We start from the raw sequence: 15,442 nt of genomic DNA, 5'->3' as shown, positions 1-15,442 counted from the left end.
TGAGAATGACATTCTCTGTTCATCATGTCGCTGTCCATTTTCTGTCAACCTTTGCCACTAGTAACTAGTCAGAGACATTATATATATAACTATTGGATAATTCAGTACAAAAATCTGTTTTACTGTATACAGTGAAACCTGATTTTACCAACACTCTGAAGGAATGAGTAAATGTGTCAGATAAGACAGGTGTTGGTAATGTCATGATTGGTAATGACTGACCAAAATAAGTAAGTACATTTGTACAAGTACTGGATGTTTTAGTAATATTTGGGTGACAGCCGAGGTACGGAAGCCACAAGTCTGCCATATGTTTTGTTCATATATATAACTTTTGGATGTTTAGTAATATTGGAGTGACAGCGGAGGTAGAGAAGTCACAAGTCTGCCATATGTGTTGTTCATATATATAACTTTTGGATGTTTAAGTAATATTGGAGTGACAGCGGAGGTAGAGAAGTCACAAGTCTGCCATATGTGTTGTTCATATATATAACTTTTGGATGTCTTAGTAATATTGGAGTGACAGCAGGTAGAGAAGTCACAAGTCTGCCATATGTTTTGTTCATATATATAACTTTTGGATGTTTTAGTAATATTGGAGTGACAGCGGAGGTAGAGAAGTCACAAGTCTGCCATATGTGTTGTTCATATATATAACTTTTGGATGTTTTAGTAATATTGGGGTGACAGCTGAGGTACAGAAGCCACAGGTCTGTCTCGCGTCCTGTGAGGTGTGTATGGATGAAGTATACAAAGGTGTTCCCGTCCTGTGTCAGGCGACGATAATCAACCAGACTCTCATACCAGCCTCGTTCTCCTGGGGACAGGTACGTTGGATACTGTTTTCATTTATTTTTGAAGGGTTGATACTTTCGTGATTTTGTGATGTAAACATATAATTTTGGTCTGGGTAATATTTAGAATTTGTCGGATTATATACCAGGTACTCCTAATGCCAAATTGCAAAATTTTGATTAGCTAAAATGTAATTTTCTTAGTTTTTGGTCCAAATCGCGAAAAGTTTGACCCACAAAAATAATCTGCTATACAGTAAGGTTTTTTTTTTTAAAGAGAAGATTTGTAAAAAAAAAAAGATTTATGCAGACTTGAAAAGCTTTCCTTCTCTAATGGTGTTACATTTACATGGTTGTAACCGACCTATCTTAAGTTTTTTATACTTTTTAGACATGTATAACTGAGAGATATCAGGGATTCATTGTCGATATTTTAATTATAGATTCAGGGATCCCATGCTGAAGACTGTGTAGTGGAGCTTGATCCAATCTGTGGTGAACTTCAACCTCGGGAAGAGAGGACAATCGACATCCGATTTGTCGCCAACAGAGAGGTAACCATTCAGCTAGTATAGGATACAGCTTATAGCCTTCCAAACACATGCCTGTGTGTAAGTAGGCTAATCCGGAGTATGCTAGTTGCATATAAGTTACCATAGTCCAGTCTTAGATAGCCTTAAATGTTGAGAGGAAGATACACTGACAGTAAAAGGTTTATGACAGACCTTATTGAAACAAAAATTCTAACCATTATATATCACAGCTGTTTTTGTTTATTGTTGCCAGGGTGAGATATCGGATGTGAGAATTCCTTGTGAAGTCGGTGGGATGGAACAGCTGCTGTTTTTAGGCCTATTCTGTGACGCTAAAGGTCTGTCTGTGACCTACAAAACCTCCGCCCTGGGCCCACTTTCCAGGTAGGTCACTAGAACTAAGGGAGGCTACTCTAAAAAACATATGTATCTGTTTTAGTTAGAATTGCGGTTTCCAAAGTGACACAGCCTTTCCTAATGTTAATGTGATTTTTGTGTCATTTTCAGTGAGTTCTTTGATGATGTTTGTTTGGATTATGGAGAAAAGACAGACTTGGGCGACACACCGAAGGTCTTTTTACACATTCAGAACGAGTCTGGGATAACCGCTCAGTATAACCTCCAGATGGAACACTTCATGGCCAAACCCCCCACCCCTCCAGGGAACAAGGACCCTAATGTCTCCAAAAGGTAATTATCCCTACACCACATTATAACACACAGTCTATTCAAAACCAGTCACAAATAACAATCAGAGCAGATACCTATAATAGTAAAAAAAGTGTTTCAAAACTTTAGGGACCTATACAGCTGATCAGACTTTGTTTACCTTTCAGTAATATTTCCAATCTATTGTTTATGTCTATCTCTCTCTTGTCCACCTGTCTGTCTGGATGCTGGATTCCAGACAATAACTTGATAACAGATTATGAATTGAGTTGAATCTTCATTCGATGGGAACTTAAAAGACAACACAGCTTTGAGACTCAATTTGGGGTTAAAAGGTCAACAACCAAGATCACTGTTACTTAAAATAAATTTATTACACAGAAGTCAAATTTTGGTTTCAAGACAATATTTTAAGAAAAAACAGATTGATTTTTAGAAAAGTCTCACACATTATTATCTTTGATAAGAATTTCAAAAGTTGTAAGGTCAAGGTCAATGTCATTTCAAATTGCTATTTATAGAAAATTATTGCCAGCATATCAGTACTCTAATATTTGTTGACAGGGGGATGTTTTTCTTCAGCAATACTCAGAATGTTTGTTGACAGGGGGGATGTTTTTCTTCAGCATTACTCAGAATGTTTGTTGACAGGGGGATGTTTTTCTTCAGCATTATACTCAGAATGTTTGTTGACAGGGGGATGTTTTTCTTCAGCAATACTCAGAATGTTTGTTGACAGGGGGATGTTTTTCTTCAGCAATACTCAGAATGTTTGTTGACAGGGGGATGTTTTTCTTCAGCAATACTCAGAATGTGTGTTGACAGGGGGATGTTTTTCTTCAGCATTACTCAGAATGTTTGTTTTTTGTAGCCAACAGAGGAGACTGATGTTGGGTCGGACACCAAACCTGGCAGATCCACTTAGTAAGACTCAAGTAAAGGCACAACAAGGTACGGTTACTACTCCTCAATTTATACTGAATAACTGAATTGTTTCTCATTAGAACTACTTCCTTCTTGCATATTTCTCACTAGAACTATGTCCTGCATATGTGTTGCATGTATAGTTAACATGGTTATAACGAATCTCAGGGGACCAATGAAATCACTTCATTATAAGCATAATTTGTTATACACATATTACGGAATCTTACAGGAATTTTGACAGTGAATTAACCTCATGTTGTATAGATGAATATGTCTAAATATGAACTACAATTATTGTAATTATTAAGGAGATATTTAAATAATTATGAAATACAGAAAGTGACTCATCTTATGATTATAATGATTATTTTTTCAGATTTATGTAAAGCAATGCTTTCACTTGGACTTGGAGCCTCTTTTGTGCCTTCTCCAGCATCTGGGATCCTACAACCATTCGGAGAGCAGATTATAGAATTAGGGGCATACTCCGACATGTGGGGTCTCTATACTGATAATCTGATATGTAAGGTATGGTCACCAAAGGATTACTCCATCTTTCTCAGGCTGACAATACCTATTAATATTCAAAAGCTGTTTTATTTTAGGTACAGACATTACATCCAGCCCATATATGCAAACAAATCTTACATTCTGTGAATTAAACAACATTCTATTGCCTGCAATTTACTTTTGCGATCCAAGTAAATTCGTGAAAGTTTATCTCCACGAATTAACACCTACGTTATTGATACTGATTGGAATTTACAGACATATTTATAATGAAGGTGGGCTATTCAAATTGCCAAATAGATCTGAATAATACAGTTTTGGACTGATTGGTCAACAAGATGGCTGACCGACTGCCATCTTGAATTTTTATTGTTGAAGTTTGAAAAGCAGAGAAAAGATCCCTCTTTCATTTGTCCCTCTGGGATTTTTTGTTTTACTTCTGCAAATGTTGATGTTAGTGAACTACTTTTGGAATGGAAATCGTGTATGTTAGTATCCTCGAAAGAAATTTGGTTTTAAGTGTACATTTTTATCAGGAAAAATTACCGTTTTTAATAGTGAATGACCTGTCTATCATATCCTTTAGGTTGGAGACCTTGATGCTGTCACCATTCCAGTAAAGATGAATGTGGTGGGATGTCCACTTCGGTTCCAGATGACCGCTGCTAAGCCTGACCAAAAACCTATTGTCAGGTAAAGTATAGCTGAATTGATTTAACGATCAAAATCTCATAATAAGTAAAGATCAAGGTCACCATTACTATTTTTTAGAAAATTGCTGTCGCACGCATATGAGTTCCTTTCTGGATTGATTTCTACTGCACAGCTTTAGTTAAGGTTGTACCTAAATGTCCAGCATAGAAAATGAAAAGGATCCCAATTTTTTCTGAAAATGTGTTATACTTACATAGAGGGACTGCATTTTGTCTCAAAAGGACCTCATTTCTGCAATACCCACCACAAACCAAATTATCTATGTGTATGCGGTAGGAAAAAGTATGTAATTTATATAATCAATAGAATAAAATATTTTCTTCTAATTTTTTTACAGGTTTGGGACTCACATTTCTGGCGTAGCACCAACAAGTCGCACCATGAGAATCAACAACACAAGTCCCTTTGGTAATAAATTCATATATAAAGATCACTTAATCTACTCTTTAAAGATGCTCTACCGCTGTCAAATGGTAATTTTTCACTATCAAAATCAGGAGCAGACGATATAGTAATTGTCTTCAGTTACAAGTATTAATTACTTTATATTATTACCATCATTGAAAAGTTTGAGATTCTAATTTTACTTCAAGTTAGAAATATAAAAAAATTATTAATTGCATCCTGAAAAAATTCCGTGGCACGAAGTACTGATTGCTCATGCACCAAAGGCAAAATAAATGAATTTATCTTAAATGTATCTTTTTTTTAGGCATATATATATATACACGATTAAACACCAATTATTGTTCAAATGATGAATATCATTTATGCTCTGTTGGCGGTGGAGCATTTTTAATTATTTACATATCTACCTAACAAGTGAGAAAATGTCAATAGTAAGCATGATCTTTATCATTTCTATAGATCTAGTACATTGTATTGATGTAAAAACAATGAAAGGTAAATTAAAAAAAATAGATCTACTCTTTCTACCTTTAAATAAACTCACAAAATGTTGTTAATTTAAGTTAAGATTTCTATGATATCTTCATAGAATTTCCTCTCTATGATGACTTTGGCCTTCTTTCAGATATACGTTTGGACTGGCAGTTGTACAACCTGGAGGAGGGGGATACAAAATTACTGGACTTCATTGTTGGTTTCGGTGAAGCTTTCCCAAAACGAGATGAAAATGGCAAGGAAATAATCCCACCATGGAAAAGTAAGTAAATAAATAGCAGACAAAACTCTGGCCCTGATCCCATTGTAGCCACCACAACCGCCATCTTTTAAACACATTTTGAATTTTGAGTTGTTCCAGTGCAATCAAGCTGAAACTGGGATAATCCCGACCAAGTGGTGTTATTTTTTGGACTTATCTGAAATCCAAGATGGCCAAAATAGCTGACGTCGTAAGAATATATGTACATTCGGAACTTCTTTGCAAGTTCTACCAGTGTTATTTAGCTGAAAATAAATTGTTGGAAATGATTCTGGTCAAGTTTTAACTTTTGAGTCAGTCTTGCTGCCACAGACACCATTTTGAAAATCACATTTCTTCGTCAGTACTACTTGTGCTGAAAATCTGTATGAATGTAAATGAAAGGCAGCCCAAGTCTCTTTTGACACCTAAAAAACCGTTATGCCATCTGTGACTCCAAGATGGATGCCAAAGTCACCTTTTGAAAATTCAAATCGTTTGTCATGGCTGTTAGATGACTGTTAAGGCCATTTGGGCCTCTTGTTTACTATTTAGATATCTAAATGTCTGTTGATATGTGTCAGTGATTTAGAATTGTTTGTAGGCTTTAATTTCTGTTTTGTGCTTTGTCCTTCTTTAGATATACATGTATATCTGATTGTACTGATCAATTGAGAATTTCAATCTCTATGTGACCTTGTTCCTCTTTAGTTATATCTTATGATATTGTTACATTTAGAATATTGTTGGTAGATGTTTTTATGTTATTGTGACCTTATTCCTGTTTAGATGAGAAGCAGACTCCTGGTAAGAACTAAGACTGTTTATCATATTTTTTTTTTAAGACTCTTCCCAATTCACTGGTAACACTTGAGATTTGATTGAAATGTCTTCTTTCACTGCATGTTTCAAATTGCCTCCCTTTCCTGCATGTACTAAGAATTCTTGTTTGTATGTACATGTGTAACAATATTGTTGTCGCTCGTTATCTCACTGCAGGTTCTTAGAATTATCTCCCTTTATTTCACTGTGTTTAAATATTTTCAATTAATTGTCTCGCTTTACTTCACAGAATTTTCAATTATCATTTAATTGTCTCCCTGTATTTCCCAGTGACAGTATTTCAATGACAATTTACAGTGAATTGTTTCCCTTTATTTCACTGTGTATACAATTTACAATGAATTGCCTCCCCTTACTTCACTGAATTTTCTCTGAATTTTCATATAATCATCTCCTTTTATTTCTCTATGGCAGTATTCAAATAACAATTTATAGTGGGTTGTCTCCCTTTATTTCATTGTGTTTACAGTTTACAATGAATTATTTCCCTTTCTCACAGAATTTTCCATTCTCATTTCCAAGTTACAGGGGATTAAATTACATTTTACAGTGAATTTTCTCCCTTTATTTTGACGAGTTTAAATTTTACAATGAATTTTCTCCCTTTATTTTACTAAATTTACATTTTACAATAAATTGTCTCCTTTTATTTTACTGTGTTTTACATTTTCCAATGATTTGTCTTCCTATATTTTACTAAGTTAAAATTTTATATTAAATTATCTCCCTTTTTTATTACTGTGTTTATATTTTACAATGAATTGTCTCTCCTTACTTCACAGAGATTTTTTATTTTAATTATTTAATGGTCTCCCTTTCTTTTCCTGTGACAGTATTTAAATTACAATCTATAGTAGATTGTCTCCCATTATTTCTCTGTACAGTGTATTGTCGTTTAACTAGACAAATTTACTTTCACAATTAGCGTTGATAAGTGGCCGTTGTGACAATGATAACTAGTCATAATATGGAATAGCAGGTGATCGTAATACTGAATCAAGAGAAAAAAATCAGGACTTACAATAAGTGCCTGTAATAGTGGGATGGTCGTAATTTTGAGGTGGTCGTAAGGTGAGGTTTCACTTTACCCAGATAAAGTGTCTCCCTTTATTTCAGTGTATATTGTATCTGTATACAGAATTGTCTCCCTTTATTTCACAGTGTTTACTTGCTTATCATGTTTATAATAATTTTGTTTTATATTGAAAAAAAAAAACAACCTTTCATTGAATGGACAATATTTCATTGATAGCAGATTGAACTGTTTAATTTGAAGGTCTGTAAGGACATGATTGTAACCTACTGATTAAAAGTTGGATGAATCATGGATATTTGAGAAAACAAAAAACTACAAAATCTGAATTGGGTAAATGATGTATTGCTATTGGCATACAAGCTTTGAAGCATTCAAATTAAAGTATCTCAAGCATATTCATTTGATTGTTGTAATATTATTGCAGTTATGTCCCTTTGAACAATAGGTTAGTATGGTTGATTTTGATTGGTGTAAAATATGAACGGTGAGATGAACTGTAATTTTGAAGTTACATGCAGAATGATTGGTTAGAAAATATCATGTGGTATGTTTACAGTGCCCGAGATGCCAAAGAGGATGCCAACAGAGTATATACCAAATTCTCCGGACACTCTGCCGACACTCACAAGGGAGGCAACTCGAGTTATCAATACACCTGCTGCTATTACTGAAATTCCACAGGAACCTCTGATGAAATTCGCATCAGTCTTTGTTCGCTCTCATGAAGGTGTTCCCAACGAAGCTCCTTATAACATTAAAAACAAGCAAATGGTATGTTCATTGATATTTATTTTGACAGGTTCATTTATCAATTACAACACGCTTTTTTCTTAACTTATGTTGAAAATAGAGTGACACCTGACATATTCATACAAGAACCAGTTTGAATGTCATGAAAGAGAAGATTGTTATAACACATGTACATATTTTTACTGTGACAACCAACTTTTGAACTAATTTTTGTATGCAAATAGATATTGCATATTTTGCATTCAACCAAAAATCTTGAAAACAAAGATAAAGAAAAAAGAAAACTGACTACAATTACAATAGAGCTTAAAACTGTAAATCACAAAAATAAATCACAGCAAACAAAAGTCATAGACAAGAAAAAAGAAAAACCACATGTTCTTATGTCTTTCAGATAATTTCTGCTAGGGGAAATGCCAGTGTAAATGTAAGTTTTACCCCATCCCCAACGGGCCAGGTATCTGAAGAGAGGGACTGTACTGGATATGCTCTTGGCTACATGAGTCTGGTGAGTTCTGTTAGGAACAGGGTAAAGCATAAATCAGTGAAACAGTCAATTGTAGTACAATGTATTCATTATATGATATGATATCAGATTGAGTTTTAATTTGTACACTGTCTGTTTCAGACAAATGTTATTTCTATTCTATTGTCTTTCAGGATAAAAACTCTCACACTGAAAACAAAGTGAGCCGTCTCCAAGGTTATGAAATGTCGAGCCTGAGACTAGATATGACTGCTCACCTTAAACCTGCACTGTAAGTTAAAAAAACTTTTCAAAATTCTTAGTAATAATAAAGTTTACACAATCTATCAACTCATACCTAATATATGTGATGCTATCTTGGGAATAATAAGAATGCAAAGTCCTCTATGTATAGTAATTACCATGAGTCTGTCTGTCCATATATTTATTTGTTTCCAGAGATTTCCCAGAAAATCATTAAGGCTTCTTGTTTTGAAATTACCCATGGTAGTATCTGTTTAGGGGAAATTAAATATTTGATGCTGATCTCTGTTATAGTCTAAACATTGAGCCCACCGACGAGGAAGGCATGAGGTACAGAGCGGCCATGAGTGATCTCTTGTTAGAAGGAGGAAGGGTATGTACACAATTTTAAGATATAAATCTTTACGATATAAACTCTTTTAGGAGTAATAAAGGTTTTGTGTATTCATATAATACTTTTGAAAATAATTGAAGTCATCTTCTGCTAAAACCTTTTAGATGTAATTAGGATATGTGTCTTCATAGTCTCTTTTAGGAGTAAGTATGGAAACATCTCCGAACAATCCATTCTTAGGAAAAATTTACTAAAATTAAACTTACGGGCCTCTTGTGACCTTTTCCTCTTTCCTTTCATTCTTTTCCTAATGATCTTGAGTCATTCGACTTTGTGGCATTATTTTCCTTATCTTGTGACCTTTTGACCTTGTAACAATATTTTTGATATTGTGATCTTTGACCTTGTGACCATTCATTGCTTGCTCCTGTTTATGGACATCATTTGGGTATATTCTTGACTGATTCTCTGACCTTTTCACATTTTTTATTCCATTTGTGACCTTTCACCCATCGCCTTGTGACTATGACCTTCTAACTTTGAACTTTTTACCTTATATCCTTGTATTGTCAGACACTAGATGAGAGCTCGAAGGTCTGCAGTGCTGTCCTTGCCAACCACACAGAAACTCCATTGACCTTTAAACTGATAACTAAGCCTCCCTTTGTACTGGTGGAGTTGAATCCCTCCACAAACCGGGCTGGTGCCACCACTATCCAGGAGACAGAGATGCAGACACTGAGGCCCCAACACAACCTTTTGGTGAGTTTACACCTTAGCCAGATTGGATAGGTTAAAACAGGTTTCAAAAAGTTGATTATTTTCATTGTGGTTTACTTGCAATTCTATGTATCATGTCAGTACCGATTGCTCTTTTACATTTGTATTCATCAATTGCTGTTTTCTATTTGACTTTAAAGATCGTCATTAAAAGATAGTCATTATTGCACAGATTCCTGTTGTATAATTATGCACATAAATTAATCAAGGTCATAATTTTGGTATCTTTGAAATGTTCAAATGAATAAAAATTAACTAAAATCTTAAAATTATATCACCTTAAAAAGGGGCGAGGGGGACGCTGATAAATAGGTCAGAAATAGAAACGCTTTGAATTTAGTAATTTATTGCTCAATAACTTAGGTTTACAGGCCTGTGGGCCTCTTGTTACTTTATGATTTCTGTTCTGGCCCCATGGGCCTCTTGTGACTTTTATTAGTACTTACTGATACTTACTGAAGTTATTGTTTGCCCTTGTGACTTATGTACTCAATAACTGAAGTTAATGTTTGACTCCATGGGCCTCTTGTAAATTAAATCACTCACCACCAAGTTAGAACAGACAATAAAGATTAGCTTTTATATTTTGCAGGTGAAAGTTGCTTTCCAAACCTCTACCAATCTCCTGGATATGAGAGATGACTCTAAGGAGAATGAAAACTCTGAGACAAGCAATAGGGACCAGAAAATTGAGATTAGGGACAATCTGATTGTAGAGTTTAACAATTCAGCTGTTCAGGTAATATAGCTCTAAGGAGGATGAAAAAATAGCAAAATATATAGTACATAGCTTAATCCTAACGAAATATCAAGCACATAGCTTAATCATAGCAACATATCAAGTAAATAGCTTAATTATATCGAAATATCAAGTACATAGCTTAATCATGTACGATAAAAATCAAATAAATATTAAACATCGGTAGGTGGGTCCCACTTAGTCAAACAAGCTGAAGTTAGATGATATTGTAACCATTGTTGCTGAGAACGTCATGTGACTACCGTAACTACGTAACGTCTGTCCGAACTCTTCGGAAAACGGGTCATGAACTTTCCGACTTCCGTTCGGCAATAATCGTAACTTTTATGGCGACCAGTTTAAAATGAAAGCATGTTTACATGTATCGACTTTCAACAACTACTGTACCAAAGTTATTAAAAAAACATTATAAATATTCTTTAATATATCTTAATTTCAACTACATCTACAAAGATTTTGTGCAGTGTAGTCTACCTTTACTTTTATTTATATCATAAGTACATGATACAAGATATCAATGTTTTGTTATATATCTCTAATAAATCTAATTTTGTATAGTTCTTTTAGATGACAGATGCCAATCTCCATATGTAAAAACTATATCAATACATCTACACAAACTATACGTATCTTTGTTTCAACAGAAAGTGCCCCTACATGCCAGTCTGTCGGTACCCCAGATTACATTGTCCAAGGACGAGTTGGATTTCGGGACATGTTTGGTTGGACAACAGAGAGAATTACAGCTTCTGATCTCCAACATGGCCGCATCTCACAGTTACTGGACAGTAGAGACAGGTAGGTTTCTACATACCGTATTCGCCAATAAGTGCCCATGTCCCTATAAGCGCCCCTCCCCCTTTTGAGGCCTCAGTTTCAATTCCCTGGGTATAGATAAAGACCAAAACTGTATAGGTTTGCAATAATTTTTACTTACCAGTAGTCCTTGTCAATGTTTACATTTCTTATCTATCTTTATCTATATTTTCTCTCTCCTCCTTTAACTCTTTCCATACCGTATCCTAACCTTTTTTCTTTTTCAATTAATTTCCATAGTATGTTCGAATTTTCAATGCAGCGATATATGAAAAGTGGTTTAAATTCAATACAAGCATTCTGGATGCTATATAAATACTTTATTTTAACAAATTAATTTTTTCTTGTCAGAGGAATAAGAAAAAACAAACAAACTTTATCATTATCAACAAAATGGCGGTTTGAGGCACTTTTGCTTCGGATCGTATTATAAGTATAAACTTCAGAAAACTTTGATATAGTTTAATATAATTAAAAAAGTAATTTTTGTGTACATGGTTAGATAAAAATAAAATAAACACACAATAACCACACTGGTTTGCCGACATTTCCATGAAAATTCCTGGGAGCCATGCTAATAACTACTTACGGTATAGAATTTGGAATGAATACAAAATACGGAAAGAGTTAAACGGCTGCTTTGAATGATTACATCTGTCATTCTTTCAGCCTTAGACCAAAGCCTATTTAATTAAATATTTTGTGGAATTTGAGTATGAATCTGAACTTACACCTATAGCTTATAATTGATGTTAGTGGAGCCTTCTCTGTATCATTATTGACAGTGAAATCTACAGCAAGACATATCTCTCTGAATGATGTTTTATCCTTTTTACAGAATCCATGTCCCCTGGTTGCACTGCCAGTACATTTGTGATAACACCGAACTGTGGACAGCTAGAGGCGCACATCACCCATATCAGTGATAGCAAGTGTTTGCTACGTGTCTTCTTCACTGCCAAGTAAGTACTGATCAGTGATAACAAGTGTTTGTTACGTGTCTTCTTCACTGCCAAGTAAGTACTGATCAGTGATAACAAGTGTTTGTTACGCGTCTTCTTCACTGCCAAGTAAGTACTGATCAGTGATAACAAGTGTTTGTTACGTGTCTTCTTCACTGCCAAGTAAGTACTGATCAGTGATAGCAAGTGTTTGTTACGTGTCTTCTTCACTGCCAAGTAAGTACTGATCAGTGATAGCAAGTGTTTGTTACGTGTCTTCTTCACTGCCAAGTCAGTACTGATCAGTGATAGCAAGTGTTTGTTACGTGTCTTCTTCACTGCCAAGTAAGTACTGATCAGTGATAGCAAGTGTTTGTTACGTGTCTTCTTCACTGCCAAGTCAGTACTGATCAGTGATAACAAGTGTTTGTTACGGTCTTCTTCACTGCCAAGTAAGTACTGATCAGTGATAACAAGTGTTTGTTACGTGTCTTCTTCACTGCCAAGTAAGTACTGATCAGTGATAGCAAGTGTTTGTTACGGTCTTCTTATGCCAAGTATCACAGTTTGTCTTCTCACTGCCAAGTAAGTACTGATATCAGTGATAACAAGTGTTTGTTACGTGTCTTCTTCACTGCCAAGTAAGTACTGATCAGTGATAACAAGTGTTTGTTACGTGTCTTCTTCACTGCCAAGTAAGTACTGATCAGTGATAGCAAGTGTTTGTTACGTGTCTTCTTCACTGCCAAGTAAGTACTGATCAGTGATAGCAAGTGTTTGTTACGTGTCTTCTTCACTGCCAAGTAAGTACTGATCAGTGATAGCAAGTGTTTGTTACGCGTCTTCTTCACTGCCAAGTAAGTACTGATCAGTGATAGCAAGTGTTTGTTACGTGTCTTCTTCACTGCCAAGTAAGTACTGATCAGTGATAACAAGTGTTTGTTACGTGTCTTCTTCACTGCCAAGTAAGTACTGATCAGTGATAGCAAATGTTTGTTACGTGTCTTCTTCACTGCCAAGTAAGTACTGATCAGTGATAGCAAATGTTTGTTACGTGTCTTCTTCACTGCCAAGTAAGTACTGATCAGTGATAACAAGTGTTTGTTACGTGTCTTCTTCACTGCCAAGTAAGTACTGATCAGTGATAACAAGTGTTTGTTACGTGTCTTCTTCACTGCCAAGTAAGTACTGATCAGTGATAGCAAGTGTTTGTTACGTGTCTTCTTCACTGCCAAGTAAGTACTGATCAGTGATAGCAAGTGTTTGTTACGTGTCTTCTTCACTGCCAAGTAAGTACTGATCAGTGATAACAAGTGTTTGTTACGTGTCTTCTTCACTGCCAAGTAAGTACTGATCAGTGATAACAAGTGTTTGTTACGTGTCTTCTTCACTGCCAAGTAAGTACTGATCAGTGATAACAAGTGTTTGTTACGTGTCTTCTTCACTGCCAAGTAAGTACTGATCAGTGATAGCAAGTGTTTGTTACGTGTCTTCTTCACTGCCAAGTAAGTACTGATCAGTGATAGCAAGTGTTTGTTACGTGTCTTCTTCACTGCCAAGTAAGTACTGATCAGTGATAACAAGTGTTTGTTACGTGTCTTCTTCACTGCCAAGTAAGTACTGATCAGTGATAGCAAGTGTTTGTTACGTGTCTTCTTCACTGCCAAGTAAGTACTGATCAGTGATAGCAAGTGTTTGTTACGTGTCTTCTTCACTGCCAAGTAAGTACTGATCAGTGATAGCAAGTGTTTGTTACGTGTCTTCTTCACTGCCAAGTAAGTACTGATCAGTGATAGCAAGTGTTTGTTACGTGTCTTCTTCACTGCCAAGTAAGTACTGATCAGTGATAACAAGTGTTTGTTACGTGTCTTCTTCACTGCCAAGTAAGTACTGATCAGTGATAACAAGTGTTTGTTACGTGTCTTCTTCACTGCCAAGTAAGTACTGATCAGTGATAACAAGTGTTTGTTACGTGTCTTCTTCACTGCCAAGTAAGTACTGATCAGTGATAGCAAGTGTTTGTTACGTGTCTTCTTCACTGCCAAGTAAGTACTGATCAGTGATAACAAGTGTTTGTTACGTGTCTTCTTCACTGCCAAGTAAGTACTGATCAGTGATAGCAAGTGTTTGTTACGTGTCTTCTTCACTGCCAAGTAAGTACTGATCAGTGATAGCAAGTGTTTGTTACGTGTCTTCTTCACTGCCAAGTAAGTACTGATCAGTGATAACAAGTGTTTGTTACGTGTCTTCTTCACTGCCAAGTAAGTACTGATCAGTGATAGCAAGTGTTTGTTACGTGTCTTCTTCACTGCCAAGTAAGTACTGATCAGTGATAGCAAGTGTTTGTTACGTGTCTTCTTCACTGCCAAGTAAGTACTGATCAGTGATAACAAGTGTTTGTTACGTGTCTTCTTCACTGCCAAGTAAGTACTGATCAGTGATAGCAAGTGTTTGTTACGTGTCTTCTTCACTGCCAAGTCAGTACTGATCAGTGATAGCAAGTGTTTTGTTACGTGTCTTCTTCACTGCCAAGTAAGTACTGATCAGTGATAGCAAGTGTTTGTTACGTGTCTTCTTCACTGCCAAGTAAGTACTGATCAGTGATAGCAAGTGTTTGTTACGTGTCTTCTTCACTGCCAAGTAAGTACTGATCAGTGATAGCAAGTGTTTGTTACGTGTCTTCTTCACTGCCAAGTAAGTACTGATCAGTGATAGCAAGTGTTTGTTACGTGTCTTCTTCACTGCCAAGTAAGTACTGATCAGTGATAGCAAGTGTTGTTTACTGTGTACTCTTCTTCTTCACTGCCAAGTAAGTACTGATCAGTGATAGCAAGTGTTTGTTACGTGTTCTTCTTCACTGCCAAGTAAGTACTGATCAGTGATAGCAAGTGTTTGTTACGTGTCTTCTTCACTGCCAAGTAAGTACTGATCAGTGATAACAAGTGTTTGTTACGTGTCTTCTTCACTGCCAAGTAAGTACTGATCAGTGATAGCAAGTGTTTGTTACGTGTCTTCTTCACTGCCAAGTAAGTACTGATCAGTGATAACAAGTGTTTGTTACGTGTCTTCTTCACTGCCAAGTAAGTACTGATCAGTGATAGCAAGTGTTTGTTACGTGTCTTCTTCACTGCCAAGTAAGTACTGATCAGTGATAGCAA

General features: G+C 35.6%; 1 protein-coding gene across 4 annotated transcripts in view; it reads left to right on the top strand.

Moving 5' to 3' along the window:
• The window catches only part of LOC138328092 (deleted in lung and esophageal cancer protein 1-like), a 38,959-nt gene that overhangs the window by 17,461 nt on the left and 6,056 nt on the right, over positions 1-15,442 (top strand). The window contains exons 20-38 of one of the 4 annotated variants that reach the window (XM_069274708.1): positions 594-615; positions 699-830; positions 1,241-1,351; positions 1,584-1,714; positions 1,838-2,020; positions 2,871-2,950; positions 3,303-3,454; positions 4,023-4,129; positions 4,488-4,558; positions 5,184-5,315; positions 6,084-6,101; positions 7,730-7,944; positions 8,318-8,431; positions 8,584-8,681; positions 8,948-9,026; positions 9,561-9,749; positions 10,360-10,506; positions 11,172-11,325; positions 12,182-12,305. In XM_069274708.1, coding sequence (XP_069130809.1) covers positions 594-615; positions 699-830; positions 1,241-1,351; positions 1,584-1,714; positions 1,838-2,020; positions 2,871-2,950; positions 3,303-3,454; positions 4,023-4,129; positions 4,488-4,558; positions 5,184-5,315; positions 6,084-6,101; positions 7,730-7,944; positions 8,318-8,431; positions 8,584-8,681; positions 8,948-9,026; positions 9,561-9,749; positions 10,360-10,506; positions 11,172-11,325; positions 12,182-12,305 — 2,259 coding nt within the window. Of the gene's footprint in view, positions 1-429; positions 452-593; positions 616-676; positions 831-1,240; positions 1,352-1,583; positions 1,715-1,837; positions 2,021-2,870; positions 2,951-3,302; positions 3,455-4,022; positions 4,130-4,487; positions 4,559-5,183; positions 5,316-6,083; positions 6,102-7,729; positions 7,945-8,317; positions 8,432-8,583; positions 8,682-8,947; positions 9,027-9,560; positions 9,750-10,359; positions 10,507-11,171; positions 11,326-12,181; positions 12,306-15,442 lie in introns of all 4 variants that reach the window. The other 3 variants (XM_069274707.1, XM_069274706.1, XM_069274709.1) reach the window with 3 other exon arrangements.

The sequence above is a fragment of the Argopecten irradians genome, chromosome 7, assembly GCF_041381155.1.
Source record: "Argopecten irradians isolate NY chromosome 7, Ai_NY, whole genome shotgun sequence".
Lineage (NCBI taxonomy): Eukaryota > Metazoa > Mollusca > Bivalvia > Pectinida > Pectinidae > Argopecten > Argopecten irradians.
The sequence above is the reverse complement of the archived record's forward strand: the minus strand, read 5'-3'. Positions and strand labels throughout refer to the sequence as shown.